The sequence below is a fragment of the Lonchura striata genome, chromosome 1 (assembly GCF_046129695.1).
Source record: "Lonchura striata isolate bLonStr1 chromosome 1, bLonStr1.mat, whole genome shotgun sequence".
Taxonomy (NCBI): Eukaryota; Metazoa; Chordata; class Aves; order Passeriformes; family Estrildidae; genus Lonchura; species Lonchura striata.
Genome location: NC_134603.1, coordinates 49088289 through 49114233, shown reverse-complemented (window position 1 = coordinate 49114233; position 25945 = coordinate 49088289). Strand labels below are relative to the sequence as shown.

The window sequence follows — 25945 nt, the reverse complement described above, 5'->3', positions numbered from 1 at the left end:
CACACAGGAGCATGCACATGCTAAGAGACCCTCAGTTACAAAGAAAGGCTTGTGGAAGACAGGGCGGGAACATGACAGTCCACCTTTCTCTTTTCTTATAAGGCAGTCTTTAGCTACTAATTTTATGACATTGCCATTTCATTTCTCTACTATATTTTGTTTATAAGAAAAGGCTAAAAGCAGGAGCTGTATTTAATATGAAACATTTGTTTTCACTAGCTGTTTACTGGGGAAAGTTAACTTTAAAGTTTTTGGGATCATTCCCATTTTCCATTAAACAAAGTAGCAGCAACTTTTAATTCAATAGCTCAGTTTTTTATTCAGTAACTTTTTCCTCTACCAATTTTTGTGTGTGCATGTGAAAAATGATGAATCAGAGGTTGCTGCAGTTAATTTGTTCATCATTCTTTGAGTACACTGAGGGAAAATAACTTAACTTAAAAACTTTTAAGTACACTGAGGGAAAATAATTTTTCTGTTCTTGAAATCAGCCTTGGTTGCAATATTTGTTGCATGATATGGTTTAATTGATTTACCAAAGTTGCAGGATGAGAGATAGAGAGTGAATAATAAGAAATGAGAGCCCACTAAATGTCTTTTCAGTAATTAAAAAGTAACATTCATTTTCTAAAAAGGGTGAATACTATATGACTTACGCAAAGTTTCTTGAGCTGTTATTAGATGAAAAAAAATAATTCATGATTTGTTTCTAGGTAAGACAGTGAAACATAGTTCTGCTGTTGTATAAAATAATTTCAGCTTTTTGAAGGAAGGTCTTAACAGCTCCTTTTCTCTTGCAAAGATCACCTGTGATTGACAGTATGCATACAAACAAGGCTCAAATAGTGATGTCATAAAGAGCAAGGCTACTGTAAAATAATAACCCCCAAAGCAGTGAGTGGGTGTTTTTTTAGAGCCCTCATAAATACTGAGTCCTATAAAAGCTAGTGACACTTGTAAGAATGCTTTAATATATATTGTAAAATTTGTGGAATTTACATACTTACAAATTGAAAGTGCTATTTCTTTTTTGCCTCTAATTGAAAATTTTCCTTAGTTTTATATATAGGCTGGGTTAAAATAAAATTGCATTCAATTAGTTTACATGCACACCTTTTTAAAGTCAGTTTTCATTGCTAAAGCTAGGGCTGCTCTGCTTTAGGACCATTTTACAGCAGAGAAGACATGCCACAGAAGCAGAGATAGGGGATAGGAGCAGCTAAAGCACATCCAGTCAACACAATAGCTCTCTTGGAATTTTTCCACAGTCACAGTGGGTATGGAAGAATTTGTCTATGGAAATATGGAATAGAGGACCTATATGTATGCATGCCCATATGTACTTGGCATGTGTATGCACATCCACATGTCCATACTTTTTATGAGCCTGAAATGATACCTGTTCTTGTGGGGAGATGATCTGGTGTGGCAGAAATGTCAAAATCCCTGGATACACCCAGTTGAGTCACAAGCAGAAAGGGAGGCAAAAAGCTGCTTTTTACTGATACTGGTACTGCTACCGTCAGTAAGACATGTTCTAGTTCCTAGATAATAAGCAAACTGACTTTTAAAAAAGAAAATATTAAAAGTGATTTGGGCTTCTCCTATGGTGTACTGCATTCTGGAAGATGAAAAGGAATTTACTGCATATCTGGTCTGTGATTGTTGTCTATCCTTGCTGCATCATCATGAAATGCAACTTTAATGGGTTTTGTTTCCCAAGTATTAAAAAAAACCCCTAAATTGAACAATTTATTGGGATAAAATGTTGGTGCATGAAGGCACATATTTTAATAACAGTTCCTTAATAATGCTTTATTAAACATCCACAAAATGACACTACCACAATTGCAGTAATGTGCTGTAATTATTGAAGTCTTTATGAACAGCTCATACCTTTGCTGTTAAAAAGCAAGCAACTTACCTCTGTCTTTTCCCATTGTGACCAACTGAAGAATGAACTATTCACCAATGGTGACTGCAAATCTCTTTAAAGACTTAGCTGAAATGGAGTTCAGGATAGCAATATAATGCTAACTTAAGCAAATGTGCACCTACTCTGGAGGCTTCAGCAGAAAACTTCCAGTGATTACACTGCTACAGTCTCACAATGTCTCAATGGGCATTTGGAATGTGTGTATTTCTCATCCAGTATACTGCTGTAGCAGTAGCATAGCAACACCCTGCAGTGGTTCCCTGCCTCCCTTTTGCTCCCTGGGCATCATCTCTTCCTCCTTCCCTCTCACTGTTCTTTCCCTGAACTGCAGCTCTGGCTGACAAGGAGACTTTGACCCTGGAGAAGGCAGAGGAAGTCCCAGATGAGATACATGGCTAGAGAAGTACCAGGATTGTAGAGATGTAGAGTCAGGGCCATGATACTGATGGTGGGGCTGTAACACTGCAAGTGTGGTTTGGCAGAAAGGACTTGTCATATAATCTACCTCCCTGGGTTACATGTGGTATCCATCCCCATTCACCTGGCAGGCAGTCTCTGCATCCCTGGGTGCTAGTAGAAAAGCAGACCCAGACCAAAACCATAACCACTTTCAACCAAAACCACAACCACTTTCTCCCAGTTTCCTGCATGGATTTCCACCAGCCCCTCATGCAATCAGTGAGGACAACACACTGCCTACTAGCATGTTTGAGGCCCGTGCTCCGCTCTGTTGCAGAGTGAAGAGTGGGTAAAAGAAAAAAAAATTGACACTTACCTTCAGAGCTCCAATTTGTTGTCATGACCAAATTAGCTGCCCTCAACAGCTTTGCAAAGCAGTGACTTGCACTATAGTAGCTCTGCTGGAAAATCCTGAAAGTTCCCTGGTGAAATTTGCTAAAATCTCTGATAGCTATTGCACAACGCTGGAAACCATCCTTAATTTTCTATTTGTTTTTTTTTCACCAGGGAGATACACCACATGATGCTAATAGTGCCTACACTGACTACCAAAGGCAAGAGATGAATTCCAACAGGAAACATTTCTGCAGGAATACATATTTAAAATAATATGTATAAGGTTCAAGGTTATCCAGAGGTTCTCCTAGGTTGAGCCTAGGCAGATGTCAGAATTAAAATAAATGCATTTAAAAGTACTATCAAGTAACTTGGTGTGGTGGGACAAATTATTATATGGCAAACCCTTCATGATGGGCTACATGATTCAAGTCTTGATGTCTAATCAAGAGAGAGAAAGAACAGAAAAAAGGGCTGAGGTAGGGCTAGCTTAGTTTCTTGCTGGTGTTGCATGTTATACTTGAATATATTTATTTTCTGTAAGAGTAGGATAATTTGATGTTCAACCCATCTTTAAAGCAGGAAGCTCTGGAAAACCTTCAACCACAAACTACTCTGCTTTATTTCTCCTTTTCTTTGGAGAAATTTCATTTTATTCACGGAGGTGTGTACCAGTGATCAGCATTCTAAAACTTCTAGCAGGAGACCACCATGTCTTTTTAAGTTTGAAGTCCCTTTTCAGAAAATGAGTATGCATATAAAAGGCATGTTACTGAGAGTACAGATCAGTAGATCTGGCGTCAACATTCACTCCAAGGCAGAAAATCTTTGAGGCAGATGTGAACCCACACATCCATACACCTGAACAGTGTCTCCTACGTTATTCACAGGGCTTCAACTAATAGTTTCATACTTTTCAAGTTTAGCTTCCTGCTCTTGTCCTATCTTTTTCTTTCCATCAAGTCTGTTTCCAGCTGCTTGCTCTGACCATGGCTGAAATTCTATCTTTAATCATGGCTGATCCTTTTCTGCCCCATTCATTACTAAAATTTTTGCAATGCAGATCACTAAAAGTGACCTTTGACTATCTTCCTCAAGATATCTTGGGATGATTTTTAAATTAAAGTCTAATTTCACAACACAATCTATTCAATGCAAGTGATTGTATTGTCAGTGCTTTGTACTGAAGCAGTTTTACTGAAAAGATCTTTTATTTTCATAAATAAAAAAGAATATATTTAAAAACTTTTTTTTCACACATGAACATAACTCTAAAAACTTTTAGAAATGAAAAATAACTATACAAAAATTGGGCTATCAGTGTTAAATACTTACACTTTTGTTCCTACTAACTGAAATACATTTTTATCTTCTATCAGTATAAAAATCTTCAGAATAATGGTAATACCACTAAGAATTTCCTTTAACTGAATGTATTCACATTTTCAATACACAGCTTTTCCCAGCAAGTCTGATCAGTCTATGCCTTTCTTTTCCGTGGAGTTCCATTAAGTTCTGAAGAGGCCATTTGCAACACTTGCTGTTGCTGCTGCTTTCCAGGAGAGGAGATCCACTCTTCTGGGCTAAACAAAACACAGCACAGTGGCTTATAAATAAAGCTTTTCTTTTACATATATACATATATATATGTATCTATATCTATACACACATATATATAATAGAGCTCCCACAAAAGTATAAACAATATAGACCCCATATTTGTACACAGCTTTTCATTACTGCATTTATTTTGTTAAAATGAAGAATAGCAACAGGCTAAAATTAGATAGTTTAACTACATAACCACTTTAATTCTATATGTAGATAAAAATTAAAATAGTAGCAAGTATAAAAAGTAAAGTAATATAGTGAACACTTGTTCTGAGATTCACAGAACACTACTAGGTAAAATTTAAATAATCTCAGAAAAATAGCTGACCATAGCTCAGCAAAGACAATTATGTAGTCATGAGGAGAGACATGAGAAATGGCAAAGACAGTTTCATTTTACTTTAAAGATACAGATACACAGATTTCCCAAATTTGTGTGTGTGTGTGTGTGTGTGTGTGTGTGTGTGTGTGTGTGTGTGTGTGCGCATGTGTTCAAACATCAGCACAGAGGGAATGAGAACAGATGGGTAAAGCACTTTACCACCAGTTCACCTCAGACAGTTACTTAGAAAAAATAGTGTAAGAATGATTCTATTCCATAAGAATAATTAGTTCTGTGTTCATCTATCCAGTATTTGACAGCAGACTTTTTAAAAAAGAGTTTACAGACCAAGCTATCTCAGATAGTTTTGGGTGTAAAAGTGTGGACTATACCAGAAAATATGGGGAATGTGACGCACAAAGATGCTGATCAGTTCATAAAGAGAAACAGAATTAGAATTAGTAAACAAATCTTTATATGAGGCTTAACTTTTAAATGAGATAGAAACGTTAAAGAAATTAAAAATTATCTTGAATATTGGCTTTTTGTAAACTCTATTAATTGTTGCTTATAAGATACAAATAAGAATTTCAAAATATGCAGAATAAACGAGTTTTTGTTTTGAATTCAGATTATGGGAAAATAATTACTAGATTCAGAAAATACTTACCTATACAGTTTCTTCAGTGTGTCTTTTCGCATTCTTTTGGGAGGAATGGGCGTGTCAGATATATCTAACATTATAGGCTGAAGTAATGATTCAGCACCTTTATCTGATAAAGCAGCAGTCATACCTATGAAAAAGTTGCAAGTAAGAACCAATAAAAGAAAAATGAAACCTGCTGGTTATAAATGGGCCCTATAGCAATACAGTTAGACCTTTGAAATACAACTTCAGAAATGTCATAAATTTTATGGTTACCTTATATCTGAACCAAGAGTTCAAAGATGACAGTTAAAGCTATTTATTTATAACTGTCCCAGAGTAAATATTGATTTTTAAAATATTATTTGATATTGACATAAAAAAAATTGTAATGCAGACAATCCTTTCAGACTTCAGGGTGTTTCTTTTTATAGCACAATGTTTTGGTTGTGTTTCCTTAGCAAAAGCAATTCAGCTCTTAACTACACTGTCATTTCAAAGAGCATGCCAATGTTCTGTAGCATGGGGCTCGCCACACTAATGGTTATATAATCTCTTATTAGTGAGCTCATATTTTCATGTTCACAAGACACAGACTGACCACATTCTTATTATCTGAACACAATACAGGGCAGTGCTGCTTTAGGCAATATCCACAGCATCATACTTCTACATACAGTTTTTCTATTCTTTCCCTAAAATGTGACATCTCTAAGCTACTAATTAACGTTAACAATTTTCATTCACAGTTTGAACTTCTTAGTTTGTAAGAGCATAATACATCTGGTTGCAGTTAACTGTTCTCCTACAGTACACCAAAATTATAATACAATAACCTACCCAATTTTTGTTTTACTAGCTTGAGGCTTTTCTCTTGTTCAGCAAGTTCCTGTTTTTTCTTTTGCATTTCTGGAGTGTTCAGTGACTGCAAATGTAAATCAAGGTCCTTATTCACACTATCAAATTTAATCACTGCTGCACGGTATTGCTGAAGAAGATCTGATTGAAAAATAAAACAATAAGCCACAAAACAATAAGTAAATGACCATTTTGATTTAGAATGCTACCAATACAACCCAGAAAACATATAAATCCACAAGAAAACATATCTTTCAAAAACACTACTTAAAAAAACATCCAAACTTATAGTGGCTGTTCTTAAAATGACAGTAAAAAATAAAAAAATCACATCTAATATTTTGATTCCTCTTCTCTTTTTGAGTCCATCTCTTAGATGACGGTGAAGTACCTGCTAGCTCTAAAAATGATGTGGAAAATGGCTGTCACTGCACAGATCTTGTTGCCTGTGTGGTCCAAGTGAAATACTCTACCTCTGATGACACGAGATACTTGTAGCATGTTGTGTTTTCAGTGCTACAAAGCAGAAGCTTGCATTATTGACTTGAATTGTATTCCACCTTGTGGACCAAATGAACATTTACTGAGTTTCACTCTGTTCCACTATGGAAATCTAATCAAGCAGACTCAGATAAAGAGAGGTGTGTTTTGTTGACAATCCTTTTTCCTCTTTAAACACATGAGACAAAAAATTTTTCCACGTCCAGGCATTGAATAAATATGTCAAGTAATAAAGGAAGGCTTAAAGCATATTAGCCTGGACTCATTCATTTTACTTTCAGGTGTGTACAAGGTATCTTGCACAAAGCTTAACACTAAATGACCTTAAGTTTGCCATGGGGTGAAAGCTCTCACACAGAGAGCTGCTGCAGACTAACAAAAGGCACTGCAGACTTAGTATAGCTTATTTTACAAGTACCTTGCCAGCGTAATAACAGATTCGGCAACTTTTATCCTACAAACATTGAAAAAGAGCATGTCAGAACTAATGCTAAGTGTTAAATTAAGTTCAAAACAAGCCCTGTGTAATGAGATGCTGTCCTTTAAATGGAATTGTACTATGAATTTTCCTTTAAGTGTCTAGTATCTATCTAAGTGAAATTAAAACATACCCTTTTCTTCTACCATGATTGCTCCAGTACTAAACTATAGAAAATTCCAATTCAATTTGTATTGGTTAATAACCAAGTTTAACAATTGAAAACATGCTGATAGACAAAGTGTGCTAAACCCAGTGTATTTTAGTCTGTGACTGACATGCTTATTGTGTTTTCCCTAGGCATAATATATATAAAATGCTGAGAAAAGATCTTTTTAAAGTCCTTACTTTTTTTCTCCTACTCAACTGTCAGTGCTAAGTAGTTTGCTCATCTATATGGCTACTTTAATAGGTATGTGTGTTCTCTCCCCAGACCCCTCCATTGCACTGTCATGGATAAACTTCATGTCCTTTCTTTTTAAACTTAAGTATTTAAGAACAATCTTGTAAGTAAGACTTTTCAGTGTTTTACTCAGTCAGGTCAGTTGTTACATGTCAGAAACTGCATCTTCTAACTTAATTCCTAAACTTTATTCTGAAATGAATAATCTGAGCACATAAAAAAATTGAAGTGATTTCACAGGAAATAGGGTAGCTTATGAGATATTCTCTCTTGAGAACATGAATTTTTCTACCACTAGAGCTCACTTGCACATAAGAAATTCTAAATTGATTATGGTGTTTCCAGAGTAGAAAGACCTAAAACTTGTTTCTCAGTGATGCTGGAATTCAATCAGCTCAAGCTTCTCATGCCAGTTGTTTAAATGATTATTACTGCTTATACTCCTTCTTTAATATGACTAAGAAAAAAAGGTGATTATCTCGTTATTATTATTTTGTACTTCAGGAAATGTCATCGCTGTAAGCTTTTAAGAAAAGGCAAATTTATAAACAGAACACTGTACAGTTCCTACTTCTTAAAACAACTGTATGCTAAATTGAAATTTTCCTTTCTGTATTACATCAGAGAATAAAAAACATAGGATAAGTAATATAATTTTCTAAGTTTTGTATGTTTGTGACTTCATTAACCCACCTATCTGTACAGAGATAGTAGAGTAAAGTTTTGGCATTGGTGCTCCAAATACCATTCCTCTGAGTTTGTCCATTGGAGGAGCTTTATTCTGCAGGCCTCCAAATTTTCCATTGCTGCGAATCCTGTCTCCTTCCCTAGTCAGCAATGTAGGGCAGTGTGTAATTTTTACAACCTGTTCAGGTATAAAATTGATAATAAATTAGTAACTCCACAGAAAAATCTAAGTTTTCAGCAATGCTGTTGTGAACCTTTGTATTTTTCAACTGCAATGCAACTTTGTCCCCTAATGAAAAACATATTTTATGAAATTATGTCATGACTGCTTTCAAGCAATAAAATGCATATATTAAAATTAAGCAGTATTGCAATAATTATGATAACCAGTTTTTTTGGGTTTGTGTTCTCACATTTTACCAGAACTCTGAAGGCAGTATTTAGATCTATACATGGGAAAAGCTGATTATCAACATGTATGAATTAGGAAGCAGTAGCAATCAGTACAGGTCTACATTCTTATGCTCAATCATTGTTTTGAATCTAGCAAACTCATAAGCTGAAAGTAAAAGTGCCCAGTATCAGCACTTCCTCAGAGACTCTTGCTGGCTAAAACATGTACCATTAAACCTAAATAAAATGGGTCTCAAAGACATCTAGTAAGTTTCACATTAAGTTTTTAGTCAAGTGGATCTGAAATTTCACTATGTGCCTTAGAGTCCTGTGTTTTATGACACAGAGTGACTAGGATAGTACAGAAGAACTTGTGTTTAACACTAACACAGCAGAACTGAAGATGCTTATCTTTGGAAACATGGTCCCATGTGCCATAGCAACATTCATATAATAGAATTTGTTGAATGGAGGTAATCTTGTCAGTGCTAATAATAGAGATTTTATTCACTGTTAAGTGCTTTGAGACCCGCAGACAGTAAGCACACTTACAGCTAACACAGCAATAAACTTGGAAATTACCCTAAGTTTTTAAAATATTAAATATGTAGCTCTGCAATATACCTGTATAATAAAATTTAAAGAAAAATTGAAACACACCTCTTTTCTGTAGTGGTTGGCAGCATCCAAGTTATCTATAATGATAGTATCACCCAAGAGCATACCAAACACTGAAAAATATAAATTTTTGAACTATGAAATTTCTCCAGAGCAAAATAACTTGAGTTTTGAAAAGTCAATTCTGAGGCATCATTATTACATCTTCTAAGATAAGTGCAAGGGAAATAGTATGTAAATAATTTTTGTTTCAACAAAATTTTCTTGAGGTTGAGACAGATATGGAATCTTCTGCTTTCATCAGTGAATTCATAAGGAAAAAAAAATAGTACATTTAAGTGCCTTTTGGCATAATTGTGTGTATTTTCCAATAAAATACTCTCTTGATACTTTACATTTATCAAGACACACATAATAAAATCCCAAGTTTCATGAAATTATATAAATGATAAATTTTAAAAAATCTTCCTGGAATGTTGAATTTTGTACTCAGTTTCTTAATATTTTTCTTCATATTCAACGGTTGATCAAAGAAAAAAACATTCACATGCGAAGGATACAACTGAGCTTAAGACTCTTCTAATATAAGCCTGTTCCATACAAAATCTAACGATGTAGTAATGCATGAGATATACAATGCAATGTGGTTTTACAATTTCTCTAAGGGACATGAAGAATAGTTAAAAAATTTATAGTTAATAGTCTGTCAATATCTAACTTTCTGAAAATGCATAGGGTTAAAAATTTGTCTTTATTAACAGCAGAGAGGAATACTTCAATAGTGGGAAGTCGTGAAATTAAGTGCAAAACTTAAGTAACTACAGACTCCAACTCTCCATATAAAGGAGCAGATCTGTTTAATTTTAAAAAGTAGTGTAGGAAGAGGTAGGGATTGCTACATTGTTAGAAAGAGCAAGAGGACAATAGTTTCCTAAGCTGAAATCTACGTAAAAACTGAAAGATTTCTCACAACTATTATGCTGTTTAAGCATAACACACACAGTCATGTACAGTTCAGTCTGCACGTACTTAAAAAATCTATGCATTACACATTTCTGAGAGGAACCGAACTGGAAACAGAGCCTTACAAAAGGAGTAACTTCTGCAATATGAGATTATAAAATTAATCTTGTGATGGCCAGTCCCTGCTCTAAAGAGCTTGGGAATAAGATAATGTTGTAGGAATTAAAAAAAGAAAAACCTGCCATACATCTAAGTAGAGAAAATGAAACTAAGACAACAAGCAGAAGAAAGTGGTCATGGTTGAAATTTTCACAACTTCTGTTTAAAAATAATTAATGCTAAAGCCCTTCTATTTTTACCAACAGAACTCAGGAGGAATGTATGCTGGTATATGCAAATGTATCATTGAGGATTATTGAATGGATTATAATTTGTGATGTTTCTGTATTTCATTCTTTAAAAGAAATAAGTTATCAATTATTTCTTTCTTATAATTTACCTGTTTGACAATGCTCTACGTTATCTGGAAATGTTAACAAATCTCTGGCAAATACAGGATTTCCAATAGGTCTGAAGAAAGTTCTTCCATTTTTCAAGTGAGGTAAAGGTCTGGTTAAAGAAAGGGGACAGTGAGGGAGAAGAAAAGAAGAAAGCAATTTGTCCTTATCCTAATCATGAATTTCCAACTGAACTGAGTGCATCTTAACATTTCCACATTAGATGAATTATCCCACCATTATCTTAAATTCCAGTTACATTAAAGACATTTTAGTACAACACTGATTTGTTATGAGACATTATTTCCAATAAATTCATATGACTACTTTATGAGCAAGTTTTAATTCACTGTAGTATGAAAATTGAGAATTTGAACATTATAAATACATTTATACATCAGATCTTTTCTAAAGGGCATTCTTATTATATTAGCAGTCATCTTCATAAGCAAATTATTTTCAGGAGTAGAAATACTGTACTTTATTTTTCAGGCAACTGAAATAGCAAAATGAATTTCTATTACTACAGATGATTTTAGGAATGCATTCTGAAGCTGGATTTTTTTAGAGTTATAATCTGATTACAAGCACTATAATTATTTAAAATAAATTCCTGCTCTAGAAAACTTGTAGACATGAAGAAAAAGAAGATTATCTTATGTAATAGAAACACCTTATTAAATAAAGAACATCACACAGTAGTTAAAAATGTAGAGTTGAGATCTCAGCTAACACTTCAAGTGACATTACTGTTGCTATGATAATGAATCCAGAAATTTTATACTTCAAATCTTTAACTGAGATTTAAAAATCAAATTAGACGAGAAAAAAGAGTTGAAGAAGTGTGTAATACAAACATAGAACACAGTTTTTTTCTCTACCTGTTCCAATCTGGAAGTGTCTTCTTGTAAATAGAATCAAGGGGTAGCACTTGCTGTCGACCTTGAGTTTCATCAAAGATAGACCGAGCGGCTTCCGTGGTCAGTGTGACTACACAGTCCATGTCACTTGCCAAGTGCCAAGAGATGACTTTTGCTGCTTCGTTATCCTCAATTTGAGCTAAATGTGCAATCTGTACCACAGAAGTTACAACAGTCAAAACAGAAACCAAGACCATGTCCCCTTTCATAGTAATCACAATAATCCTGGCAACTTCAGACAGACATTCAATTCCCTGCTGATGGCTGTGTTATGGGAACTGGTCATTGGATAATTTTTCCATCACTACCACTTCGTGGAACCAACAGAACTCATTGGAAGGCTCCCTGCAAGAAAACTCACCTTGCCTAGAATATCCTGGCTGCCTTTTGGATAGTTTGGGAGGGTACAAGTTCTCCTTGGCTGCTTCATTACTCCCTCTTGTTCCAACATCTTCTTTTTCAGAAGAGAATCCACATACTGAAGCTGAGAATGAAAATTTAAAATCAGTAAGCATGTACCATTGGACTGAGCAGCAGAAGTAGTTATCTGCCATCAATTAACTTTCTAACAATAAACACTCAATAACCTGAAACAGACTTTTAATGTATAAGGGACCACCATGCACAATCCCAGAGAATAGCAAAAGGAAAGCTCACTGCAATTGTGACCAAACTTTCTAATTGCTACTTTTTTTTTTTTTAATTTTTAAGGACTTCAAGGAGCATTTCACAAAGAACTATCAGTGCTTGATTAGAGACAAAACTGCAGAAAGTTTGAAACAGCAGGAAGAGACAATCATGAATGCACAAAAAAAAAAAAAATTCAGAAGCTGACTATGTCCAGGCTTGAAAAATTTTGCCAGTAGGGGGAACTTCAGTGCTGTGACTGCAATTTTATTCCAGTGATTTGTGATTAATGACTATAACTTGGTCTTATTTGATCTAAAGATAATTGTTTATATAGGTGTTTTTTTCTCCCAAATGTTAGTATTTTGAAAACTTACTAGAAATTTCTTAAAACATAATTGGATATTTAAGGGAAATCAGCAATAGGGGCACATTGCCCTGAATATTTCCAAACTTATTTTTACATGAAATTTGGCAGTAACATATGCATTTCCCTGATTATCTAAAAAAAGTACTTTCCTTTGGCTTACTTATGCCAGAATACATCCAACATATATTGACCAGCCTCCAAAAACCCACTGTAACATCTAGCAGTACCAGTAACACTGGTAACTTTAGCAGAAACACAGCAGAAAAACAAGACCAGGATATAAAAGACAAGGTTTTTGTTAGTTCTTTAACAGTATTTTAAAAGATCCTCACACTAACAGAGCAATATTTAAAAAAAAAAAAAAAAAAAATTAAGTTTGACATAGATTCACAAATTTTTCTATAGTTTAAATTTTCACTGGTTTGGTAACAGGTGTGATTCAGCAATATTAGTATTGATATATTATCAATATCAATTTTAGATATGTTAATGGAGTTTAGTAAAAATTAAGTCATACTATGTTTGTCTGTGGTAATTCAATTTGGTGCTTTTTCAGTTCATTCTTCAGGAGAGCTTCTCTTGATTCAGCTTCTTTAACCTGACCTGAAACAAAATCAAAAGAGAGTGAGGAAATGATAGAAAGCAATGGAACACTTAGAGAATTTCTTACAGAATTATGCCAGCTGCAACTGACCCCATCTACTTCTTAATTTCAGCACAGAATATCAGAATTTTCCCACAAAGATCTTGAAATTTTGTCCAGTTTCTAAACAATTTCAGCAGATGCCATGCCTTCAGCTTCAAGAAGCAAAGGGGCCTAGACCTTGTATCAGTCTGAGAATATTAGATGGCTTTAGTTTTCATCCTCAATTATCATTGTAAATGGTTCTCCAACAAGTGAAATGGCAAGACAAAATAGTAGAGTGGTGGCTGGCACTACCTTCTGTTGTCTGTTATATGGGACACTACTTTGTCAACACTATTTCCTCCATTCTCATATCTGAACTAATTTCAAAAACAAATGAGTAAACAGGTGAATTGCTTTCTACCCTCAACTTACAGCATGCTTGTATTTGAAATTATCTTATTACTTAAAGTGTAATGCTGTACTCTTACTCTCTACAGATGTACATGTATGAAACAAGATTTTATACCTATCACACTGGAATTCAAGATTTTCCATTCATAATGCAAATATGTAGTATTAAAATTACAAGAAACAGCAGAATCTTCTATGCCAGTATGCTTCATTTACACTTGATGATTATTTAAAATAAAAATTCAAAATTCAATTATTAAAACAAACCTTTTAATCAACAGGCAGGATGATTCAAACAAAAAAAAAAGCAAGTAACGTATTTTCTTCATTCATAAAGAATTACATTTGCTGAAGAATACAATGACACAACACTTCTAAATAATGTACAAAGGGTCAAATGTGAAGTGGGAAAAGTTTCATTTTGAAAACATAAGACTAACTTTTTAAAAGAGGATTATCTATAGTTCGTTCACCTCAAATTATTTTTAGGCAACTTTTGAATTTCAGATGTATGAGCATGCAAAAATGGGAGCAAAAGGCAGTCATGGATAAAAAGAACACCAGCTTCAATTTTTGTTTTTCCTTTAGATAATTCTGACATATGACATTCTACATCAAATCAAGACCTTTATAGGTAGGAACATCCAATGCTTAATAATCAGATGCTTCCCTGCAAGACATATACCCCTTCTGCTAGCCTCTATTTACTATCTCTCATGATTTCAATACTTATTTTTCTCCCCTTCACTACATTCTCAAAGTCATTATAAAACAGAAGTTTAATTCACAGAAAAATTATTTACATAATTGATTGAACTTACATTTCATTTCAGTTACGAGCTGATTCGTTGTATCAAACATCTTTCTGTAAAGATCTATGGACTTGGATAATTGGTCTTTCTCCCTGGTCAGTGTTGCCATCAGCTGCTGTTTCTTGGAATCTACAGAATACACAAACTTTTAGAAGAAAATACAGTAACACACTTAACTGGTTTAAGCATTAGCAAAAATCTATTAAGCTATAACATAGTTCTGAAAACATATTATAGATCTAAAAATAGCTGATTCTAAGGAAAAGCAAATATTTTAGAGCACTTGAAACATACCATTGTAAAACATAAAGGAGAGACAATATGGTTCCAAAGGTTTTTTCAAAGCTGGCAGATGTGGCTCAAAGACAAGAATATATTCAGTGCTATCTCTTCCAGGACTGTCTTCAGCCAGCACTAAATTCTATGAAAATAAACAAACAAACATAAGTTTATGCCCATGCTTGAGGTTACACACAAAATAAACATTCTTCTGATACTAAATCTTCTAAGTTACATAACACATGATGTCTATACAGTATTACTACAGTTTTAAGTATTGGCCTGGAAATGCCTTTTGTAACAATTAAACAAAAGTAAAATACAAATATATAACTATTTTATTATTTAAGAATTAAGACTGTCATTTTACCTGTTTAAAAAGTCTTATTATTTTTGGCTATATATTTAATTTCAGAGACACATGCTCAGAAAAAAATATCCTCTGCACTGTCTCATAAGCAAGATATCCTCAGGTGTACTTCATTCAGTATGTGAAATGCAAACAGATCATTAAAAAGAAAGACCCAAAGCATAAATACAGAGAAGGAAAAACAAACTATTCCCAGTGCTTAGTTAAAGTTACTGCTGTTACCATGGAAGTAGACAGCAAATCCCAAATGAATGAACAATATACATACAAACACTATCATAAACATTTCTTATCAAGTCCTTATTGAAAAGACATACTAAATCCTTTGCCTTTCTTTATAAAGATGAGAAATATTATAAAACCATAAGGGTAAACAGAAATAAAATTAGTAAAGGTACTATCTAAATGTGCTGCTACTTTGGGAAAGGTATCATGCATAAAATGAATAATTCTTATAATAAAACTCATACTGTTTCCACCTTTAACATGTAGAAATTGCTACTCAACTGGCCAAATCAAGAGAGGTGGTTGCAGCCTAAAAGAAGAGATAGATATATAACCTTCAAAGATAGTCTTCATAGCTTTCAAAAATATTGCAGCTACATATTTTATCAGGACAAGTCTGTAGTGGAAATATCTTTTCCTTAGAAAATATATACCAACAAAAATCTTAACATTTTTCTTCATTAAACAAGTTTAGTATTCCTGAACTTGTGAGGTAAACATGTCAGATTATCATTTTAATTATTTGTGCTAATTGCACACAACTGTCTTTACAAACAAGATGGAACAATTTCAAAATACTTGAAGAACAAGAGTATGTCCCTTCCCCTGCCCATTACAAGTTATATGAAAAGGACAGAGCATAACAACCAACAAATCCTTTCCACACAGGGTTTGGGAGTAGTCTGAAGTCAGTGAACTCAATATAAACCAGATGCCTGAAAACTGCCTAAAAGGGGAAGAGATACTTCACTGAAATGCAATTAGTCCCCATGGATGACTGGGGAACACAAGTTACTGTCAAAAGCAGCAGAATCACTTTAGATCATAGTAATAAAAATGAAGAAGCATGCAAACCCCGCCTCCCACCAAACCAGGAATGTTTAAGTAGAAAGAAATACTCTATTGGCTTACACAAAAAAAAAAAAAAAAAGAGGGGGAGGAGGGCAAAACAAGCCAAACAAACAACCCCCAAACACCATGAAACTTAACACACGCTCCCCTGCATTACAGAGGTTAGCTTTGTCAGTGATGGAAAACTGAAGTATTTAGGTCACAATTACACATCAAGAAGTTACTACTACATGGAGATAAGCCAAAAAAAAAAAAAATTCTGCATTAGCAAGGCGTCTTAGAAATTATCCAGTCATTTTATCTGAACTGTCACAGGTCATATATGGGGTTATTATTACCCATGTAAAGGTGTTCAATTTACACCTTGTTACCACAGGTAAATACAAGATTTGCAGGGCGTTTTGTTAGACCAATGGTTTTAGTTGATCCTTTAACTATACTTTTGCACCTTTTCTTAACCCCATGTGCCTGGGGAAAAATGTGTTCACAAACCAATTAATTTATTACTCCTGAAACATGGTAGAGAAACCAGAGAAACCCAAGAGTGTACCATAAACCAATCATTGTATTAATTTTATCTGATACCTCTGTTCAGTCCCTGCATGTTATTTTACTAGATTGTTTTTCATACATATTTTGTCACTTTTCTGTATGGATTAGAGTAGACTGAAATTTGGCAGATTAATAACATTTGGCCATGTTAACTAGACGTTTCTGTCCTTGACTGTTATTGACAGAGAATAACTTACGCTGTATCATTCAGTTTCACATATGTAGCTCCATAAAAGCAGTCAAAGTACTGAATAAAATATATTAAGAAGAAGTTTCTATGTAGGATCTTCAGATTTTAGGATTCTACTGGGATCCTATGGTGGTGATTTCCAAGATGTATTTGGAGAATTTGTTTGGATTGCTATGAAGTATCTGTCTCCATTTGGCACACACTGATATTGGTCTGTCATAAAGCTACTTCCAAAGAGCGAGTTAGAAAAGGTGGCTGAGAAAAGGTCCTTAAAAAGTTGGATCTTCCTTTGGTACATCTTCTAACTGTTTGAAGACTTCTGTGGATGTCAGACTTTTAAAATACGTGACAACCAAATGAAGTAGGGGTATCATTTTGCTCCGCCATTCTTATATGATATTTCAAGTTGAAAACAAAAATCAATATACAACTGTTTCACCACAGGAATACTATTAACTGAAGTTCTGTGTAGGCTTGAGATTGTAGACAGAGTTTGTGACCATTCCACTCAGAAGAAACTCCACATTCAGCTGGATTTTCTTTGGTGTATTTTGAAGAGTTCCTGTTTTTGTGCATGTGCACATTTTATACTGTATCTTTGTATTATATTTTATAGCAACTGTGACAGATGGAACTTACAGGTTTTAAAAATTCAATCTGAATTTGTTGAAGAAAAAGTGACTGCAGTGATGGGACTACAATATTCAGTACTTTCAGAGTATGCATGATGTCAGAGTTTCAAACCAAAATAAGGAAAGCATTTTTAACAGCCAGGTGCATTAATGAGTGAAACAAAGCATAAAGAAAAATGGTGAAGTTTTATCTTCTTCAAATGAGGGTAGGATGCCTTTCTACAAAGTATATATATGACCACTACTTAGACAAAAAAGAGCCTAGCAAAATTTAATGAGAAATATATGAAGAAGCCAAGTCTAAATGATCTTAAGCTTAACAGCCTGAGAGTATTATAAAAAAAAATGTAAAATACTGGTGATATTAATGGTTTAACTAAAAACTGTTTAAGTGTTATTCACATACAAAATTCAAATTAAGAAAATGTTTATCCTAGATTTTCCAATGTCCTGGTTCCTAACTGAAAGTATGTGTACTTCCCTTACTTGGAAAGGATAAACTGTTTAAAGAACATCTTTCCTTCAGGTTTTCTGAAAATCAACAACCAAACACAGAAGAAATAATAATCTACTTATTTCTAAGGGAAATAAGTATACAATATAAACTAAATCTCCATAGAGCACAATGAAGTATAAGATAACTTTGAAAGTGCAGGAAAATAAGCCTCACTAGACACAGTGCTCATGGAGCTCTGTATTACAGTCACTTACAATTTCAGCTGATCCACTCTCCAATGGAAACTCTACTGTACTGACTTTCCCCTGAAACTGCGGGATCTCTATATCTTCTTCATTAGGGCTTTTAATTTTTGCTATTATCCTGCCAGCTAGATCAAGTCCAGTGTGGTTGTTGTATTCATCCTGTGAGTAAAAAAGAAATGAAAGTTATTTTGGGACTGAACTAAATAATCCATTCCTGTACTGCCCTGGATTTATATGCAAGGTGCTAGCAGTCTCTGCAGAGGGGATCTGCAGAGGCAGCCTCTGTAAGGAGAGGCTGGACATGGCCACTGCTCCAGCTGACCCTGTAGGGACAGCTGAGCCCCTCAGCCAAAATAGTGTTTCTTTCTATTTAAGAATGGGCAGAAATGCAGAGGCAGGTAAGAATGAAAAAAAAAAAATAGAGAAAACAGCAGAGGGTGAAAGAAGGAACAGCACAAGAGGTGTTTGGGGCACCAGAGCAAAAATTCCCCTGCAGCTCACAGGGGAACTACACAGGATCAGGTACTTCCCTGTAGCCCATGAAGGACCACGGTGGAGCAGAGACCTACATGGAAGCCCATGGAGGACTCCATGCTAAACCAGGTTGATAATTCCTGAACTGCAACCTGTGGTAAGGGCTCACAGTGCAGCAGTTCATGAAAGACTGTGGTCCACGAAGGGACCCACAACTAGAACAGTGAAACTGAGGAAAAAGCACTGGAAGGAAAGAGCTGAGGAGCTGTTATGGGTTGACTGTAGCCCCTACTCTCCATCCCCCTGAACTGCCTGGGTGAGGGTGCAGGGATCTCGAACAAAGCTGGGCCTAGGAAAGGGTGGGGCAGAAGGTATTGCTTCAGTTTTTTGGTCTTTGTTTCTTATTACACAAATCGTTTTTAACTGGAGATTAAATTAAATTACTTTTACAGAAGCTGAGTCTGCTTTGCTATTGTGGTAGCTGGTAAATTATTTTCTTTTATCCCTGTGACTAATTAAAGTTCAAGAAACCTTATTTTTTGTAATATAAGACTTCTAAGAGAAACTGTACCTGGGAGGAAAAATCATGGAGAGAAACATTTGCTGTACACATGTTTTCCCACTAAAATCTATTCTTGAAACAATTTTTTTGTGTGGCAACAAGATATGGATTTCAATTGAGATACCTGACAGCAAGTACCAAACATTTCAGTTTTGGTCATCTGTATGTAAATGAAAGAAGATGAACCTGTCATATGCTGAAAGACTACTGATTAACATCTTTTTTTATGAAGTGAATCTGCAAAGAAACTGTAGCAATGCCTTACAGCAAAATTCAGTTTCGTTTTAGCATTTTTCTACATTTCCTTAATTATGATTTTGTATGGAAGTATAGTTACCATTAAATGGAGGTATAAATCCTTGACCAGTGTACGGCTGGTAAGAGCTCGGACATTGGAAACTGCTGGAGTAGCTGGCAAAGAATCAGGTAACAAGCGTACAGGGTCATTAGGTACAACTTGAATTATAATCTAGCAGAAAAAGAAGGAAGAATGAGACAAAACAAAATAAAATAAAGACTGATATAATTGACAGCAAATCACCTGCACAGTTGGGCTGCTCAAAAGACACTAAAACAAATGTATGTGAAATTTATGGACAGACCCAAAATAAATTAGCACAACCTAGCAGTTCTGCTAGGCTGCAAATTATGCACCTCTGTTATACCGTCAAATTGTTGGTTATAGCAGTTAATGAAAACATATTTTGATAATTAACAGTTTGAAATCAGTAACTATCAAAAATAAAAATAATTTTTTTTCAAAATTTATGAGTGAAAGTATTTCCATTCTGTACCTACAAAGTGTTGTAACACTTCACCCAGAGGATTCTGTATTTTGTGTTCTTGGCTACTTGCAATTAATCATAGATACAAACCTGTTCACTGTTGAGCATATTTATCTTATCCATAGCAAAGGTAAACTGGATGATGTAAGTGCCCACTCGCTCCGGAACCACTTTATCCCTAGAAAAACCAAAAATAAAACCCAAACATGAGAATATGATAATCACAAATACGTAAGTACACAAGCAATTAAAACTGAGTAGTCCTCTGAATTACTTAGAAAGCCCTACTAAGGCATAATACTCCTTCAGCAAGAAGGCCATCAAAATTCCTCAAGAATTAGAGTAAGGCTTTTGGAAGCTTGAATGAGGGAAGTCTCCTCCAAGAGTTTGTCTCGTCTAGATGACAGGAAGTTTGTCATGGATTTATTGTTCAGAAATCTGCAAGTCTACACCATTTAATTTCCTATTCAGAATTTTCATAAAGCTACCAGAACAAAACATAGATATGTCTAGATCTGAAACAACAATCATTTCTCTCCAAATTTAATAAAATTTTCTTAAAATCAGAGTATCTAGTTCTTCCCTTAGTCAGATTGTACAAAGTTTGGTAACTTGGACCACTGATCAAGGCTGAGTATAATGAGAGAGAAATAAGGAGTTTTCCTTCTACCTTACAGCACTCCAGAGTGTAGATTACTGGCAAAGAACCCCTACCACCAAAAAATGAAGAAAAGCCCAGACACCTGAGGTTCTGCTGCTATAAATTCATCCAGTAAAGAAGGCCACATGGCATCCAGAGGACCTTTGCAATATTCAGTAAGGGACAATAGTGACTTAAAAATGCTTATAAACTTTTGAAGAGATGTAAACAGCCAAGATGCAGGTATTTCTCCAAGCATGATATGTGGCATTCTTGAACTGATTAATGATTCTTGTTTTCAACATACAGCAGTTTAACTGTTTTGTCAACATTAAGTAATTTATTTATTCTGATTTTGTTTGGGAAGTAATAATATGCAAGATTCCTTAGAATGCTTAGCTTGGAAAAAAATGAAATCCCAAAGCTTTATCATTTCTAGAACAGACCATGACTTTTCCTTTTTTAGATTTCACATACAGAAGCAACAATTCTTTTCTGCATTTTATCTAGCTTAAGATTGACAGTAGCATCTGCCTTGTCAGGGTACATTAAAACACTAATTAGTAAATAATCAACTAAGGATCTCATGGCTGGACAGACAGAGGCTTTAGAAAAAGAAGAAATGACACAATTGCTATGGAAGTTGTTTAAGACTGCATAATGGCATCCATATTACTGACTGGCAATAAACAGATGAAAACCATCTGAGAGTGTGCCAAGAACAGGAAATATTGAGAGAAAGTCACTTGGTAGACAGCGATGCCACAGACACAGGCAGAAACAAGTAAAATGTACTTTCTTACAAGGGCTGCTAATGGACAGTGTCTACTCTTTTTTCAAATTTTTCAGTAATGTTGGGAGTTTTAATTCTGGACATTTGTGGACAACTAGTAAACTACCTATGCCAAGAAAAGCCCACTCCCAGGAGGCAAAAGCTTGACTCAATAGCCAGTACCATAGCTATTTAGCTAATCCCATAGATTGCCTACTAGAAATAGATGTAGAAAGAATGTGGCAGCTTATGATGAGCTCTAGTTCTGACACCATTCATTTAAAACACTATTTTGGAATAAGTAGCCCAAGGAATGATTACTAACAGGACCAAGGTCATGGCCCAGGATTGATGCACAGCTAGAGAAGGTAATAAGTCTGCTTTGTCCAGCCTGGAATTCTACAGTAGTTAAAGCAACATTGAAAAGAATTAAAGAGAGTTACTGTATAAGTTACAAGCTGATGATTTAGTTCTCTCATTGCTAGTGTTTCTCAAAATGTATTCTAATTTTACCTTAGACTCCTTTCTTCTCTACTCTCTGATTCTACAAATGTCAAAAGTATCTAGGAAAGAATACAATCTTCATCTCAGTGCATCTTGCTAGTATCTTTTACCTCTTCTGTATCATATTAATTGTGTGATGGACTGTTATTATCAAAACATACTCTTCTTTCTATTTCAAACTATGTATTTTGTATAGCAAGTTCCATGAGTAATTATAGAATAAATGCTATTATACCTGAAGTAGAAGAAGCCATCCTCCTTGTCATCCTTCACTTTACTACAGCTAAACGTTATAACCTGTACAGATGCAAAAAATTTAATGCAATATACTGAAAGTACTTAACTTGTAATATGCTATGAAGTTTTAATGATTTGCAGTACTGATAGCCGACAGTCAGTGAGACTGCCTGTATTTTAGAAATTAATTTAATGTTCTTAATTCTCACAGTCTTTTCTTTGCAAAATTCAATGTGGTTACTTCTAATACTCTCCCTGCTATGAGTTAGCTTTTACAGAACAGTAACATTTTTATCATTACCATAGTACTGATGCTTAGCCAATCTGACAACTTGTAATAGGACAGACACTGATAAAACAACAGAACAGCAACATTTTTGTCATTACCATAGTACTGATGCTTGGCCAATCTGACAATTTGTAACAGGATAGACACTGATAAAACATGTAGAGTTAATCTCCAATATTTGTTACTTAAAATCTAGAACAGGACACAGATCTGTCAAATGAAAGACAGCTTGTACTAAAAGTATGTTTGTTCTATGCTGGCATTTTCATACCCATTTTGAAAATGCATTTTGCTGACTTACATCAATTGGTGTCCTAACCCGGCTGCTCTGTGCTTCCCACATTTTCATAGTAATCCGTGCTGGATTAATATTTTTAATAATGGTGTCATCTTCAGAAAGAACACTAACCATAAAATCTGTAGGATGAAAAACATGTTTTGAAGACTGTTTTTGTTCAGAATTAAGCAGCTGAAACTTCATTTATTTCTGTGTCTCCCTCATACTTAAGAGAAAAAAAATGTACAAAACAAGCATTTCAAAAGGAGCCAAAACCACCAAGAATTTCAAATCAAGCATGAAAAACCTTCTTCCTTATCCCTGTCATTAGACCAGGTAACAATCCTTAGGAAACACCAAACACCTACTTTATGACAGCTTTAAAAAAAAAAAGGTAAAATTTCAAGTCTGCCTTTCTCAAATTATCATTCTTATCAAAACAGCACAGCAGGCTGCTTCTTGCTCTCAGGAATGAGTACTAGTAGCCAATTAAGTAAGTGATTCCTTCCTTCAAGGACCGGAAATGCAAATCCCCCTCTTCCTTCACAAGTGCTTTATTTCTTACAGACTAGGATCACACAGTTGTATCTGTTAGAAATAGGCTACAGGGAGACATTTCACTCTAGATGACTGCCTTTACAGTCAAAATATCTGCCATTTTATATCCCAGTATGAAAAATTTCACTTTTCCTGTATATCCCATAGAAAGTCTAGTGATGTTAAGGAAATGGAATCCAAACAAGAACAAAGCTACCCTTCTTCTAGTTCAGAATATGAACAAAGCAAATAGGTTTAATGCATGTAAATGAACTTGCACTGTTCATGCAGGACTGAATTTTGCACTTTAAGGAAGGACTATGACTAGATGTGCATGAAAAATTCAGGCATGATCCCCTCCAAGATTACAGTGTCTGCCCTCAGGTATACCTGAGATCAACAGTAAATCAAATAATTAGGAAGTTATTTTATTTACTTAATAATATGAGGCTGTTAATACAGAATTTATTATTTAATTTTAAAATTTAATGTGATATATACTATATATATTGTCCTGAAGAAGCTGTTTAATTCTCCTTCTTAAATAAAAGCCTGGTTGATTTACACTACACGCTACATTTGAAAAATGTCTGTTTGGCAGGGGGGTTGGAGGTAGATGATTTTACAGATCCCTTCCAACCCAAACCACTCTGTCATTTTATGATTCCTCCAGGAAAAATTAAAATACCTTGTGAATTTAATAAAGGTCATAACACGATATGAAGTATTTTAAAAAACAAAAACCTCTTGCCATAAAAATGTTGGCTGATCAAGTTATGACAGCCAAGAAACAACACATTTGTGAGAGAATACAGCAGGAGAAAAGAGTATTTTGTGTTGTCCTCCTGCTGATTACTTTTGGTTTGTCTTGGCTCACAGTTGGTCTAGAATTTCGTAGCTATTTCCTTTGCTACTATTCCAGAGAAAGAGATGAGGAAAAACATACATGAACTAGTTCAGATCATATTTTAATAAGACAGAAAAGAGAGTCTGTAATTTTACCATTTCTAGATAGATAAAAGGAACAATTTGGAACAAATAAATAAGAGGTCTTTTGAAATGCTTTCCAAAGATGACCTACATATTTCTTCTGTCCAAGTGTTACATCTCGGACACAGCTGTTACAAAGAACTGAGAAAACAGACCAGAAAAAACAAAAAAACACAATACAGTAGGCAAACCACCAAAATAGCTTTTCAAATGTTTTCAAAAGTCTTGAGTGATTGGCTTCCACCAAAAATTCTTATACTTACCAGGAAAGGTACCTCCTGCTGGAAAAGAAGGACTTTTGTCGTATTTAACATTCAGGCAGACAGGTTTCTCAGGATCAGGCAGGACATTTATTGTGATTACAAGACAATCTAATATGGCCTTGTTGTATGAGGCTTTAACCTGTAAAATGTGCTCTCCTCTGCAATATACAGAAATCATAAAAACAGATGTAAAATCTCTTCTGAAAAGACAGTTTTCAACTGGCTTCAAGTCCGAATAATGTACATGAAAGCATGCTAAGCACTATCTAGCAATGCAGTAGTAAACAGAAGAAAAAAAAGGAACTGTTAATGCCATGTTAGATAAGACATGAGTTTAAGTTATTCTTAAGATACTAACTTACTAAATTTAATTTTGTGTTAATATTTCATTATTTTGACCATGTTTTATTGCTTGTAAGACACTAGCAACTACAGCTTCAAATAGAAGACAGTAAAGCATAAAGCAGGTAAAATGGTGAGGAGCATTCTGCTTTGTCAAGTTTCCAAAGAGCGAATCCCAGTACCATTCACATACAGCAAAGTACACTGAAAGTATATGTCTTCAATGCTATCAAATAACTAATTTTCTTTACAGTATTAAAAGCTTAAATTTCAAGTTTTTTTTCAAAAATTCCCAGTTTTTAAAAAATTATAACTGGGAATATAGTATTTAACTGCACAGACACTGTACTTCCCAGCCAGTTTTAATTACGCTGTAAATAGTATGATGTCACACTTGTTTCTAACCTCCAGTAGTAAACTGACAAATAATATTCATCATCCTTCTACCAGGTCACAGACATTTTAAACACACTGAGCACCATCAACAGCATTTAAAACAATACTGTTTTAAATTTCCAAATGCAAGAGTATTATAGGTCAAATCCTCCATATTTTATTACAAAGAACAAGCACTTATTGCTAGCTTCAAAATAACCTAAAGCCAACCCAGTCTTGCTCCAAAAACTCAGAGGTAGAAGGAGTGGGTTGCAGAACTGTGAATACGAGGAAATGATGAATTTGAAAAGCCATATGGGACATAAGTGTGTAAGGGAAGCTATACATGAAGTAAGCATGAAGAAGCACAAGATGAAGAAGCAGGAGCCATAGGACATACATCTGATGGAAATGAGACTTGAGCAGTTGAATTGAAAATAGGAAAAATGAAATACATCTATTTAAAATTAGCACACAGAGAAAGCGGGATCTAAACCCTCTTACAATGTGTTCCTACTTTAAAAGCATAGTGTCTGGAACTGGACACCTGAAGAATCTACATTTCAAAACTTTAAAGTAGTCTACAATATCACTTGCACTAAGTGCAGGTTTAAAATAAC

At 34.6% G+C, this 25945-nt stretch overlaps 1 protein-coding gene across 1 annotated transcript in view; it reads right to left on the bottom strand.

Moving 5' to 3' along the window:
* Positions 1-3908: 3908 nt before the first annotated feature.
* The window catches only part of SMCHD1 (structural maintenance of chromosomes flexible hinge domain containing 1), a 68433-nt gene continuing 46396 nt past the window's right edge, over positions 3909-25945 (bottom strand). The window contains exons 32-48 of the mRNA XM_021551571.3: positions 24609-24766; positions 22843-22958; positions 22251-22312; positions 20190-20277; positions 19652-19783; positions 18288-18437; positions 14771-14897; positions 14486-14605; positions 13143-13228; positions 11990-12112; positions 11590-11780; positions 10711-10820; positions 9291-9361; positions 8244-8415; positions 6151-6309; positions 5335-5458; positions 3909-4314 (exon numbers count right to left, since the gene is read on the bottom strand). Coding sequence (XP_021407246.3) covers positions 4212-4314; positions 5335-5458; positions 6151-6309; positions 8244-8415; positions 9291-9361; positions 10711-10820; positions 11590-11780; positions 11990-12112; positions 13143-13228; positions 14486-14605; positions 14771-14897; positions 18288-18437; positions 19652-19783; positions 20190-20277; positions 22251-22312; positions 22843-22958; positions 24609-24766 — 2092 coding nt within the window. The 3' untranslated portion in view covers positions 3909-4211. The remainder of the gene's footprint in view (positions 4315-5334; positions 5459-6150; positions 6310-8243; positions 8416-9290; positions 9362-10710; positions 10821-11589; positions 11781-11989; positions 12113-13142; positions 13229-14485; positions 14606-14770; positions 14898-18287; positions 18438-19651; positions 19784-20189; positions 20278-22250; positions 22313-22842; positions 22959-24608; positions 24767-25945) is intronic.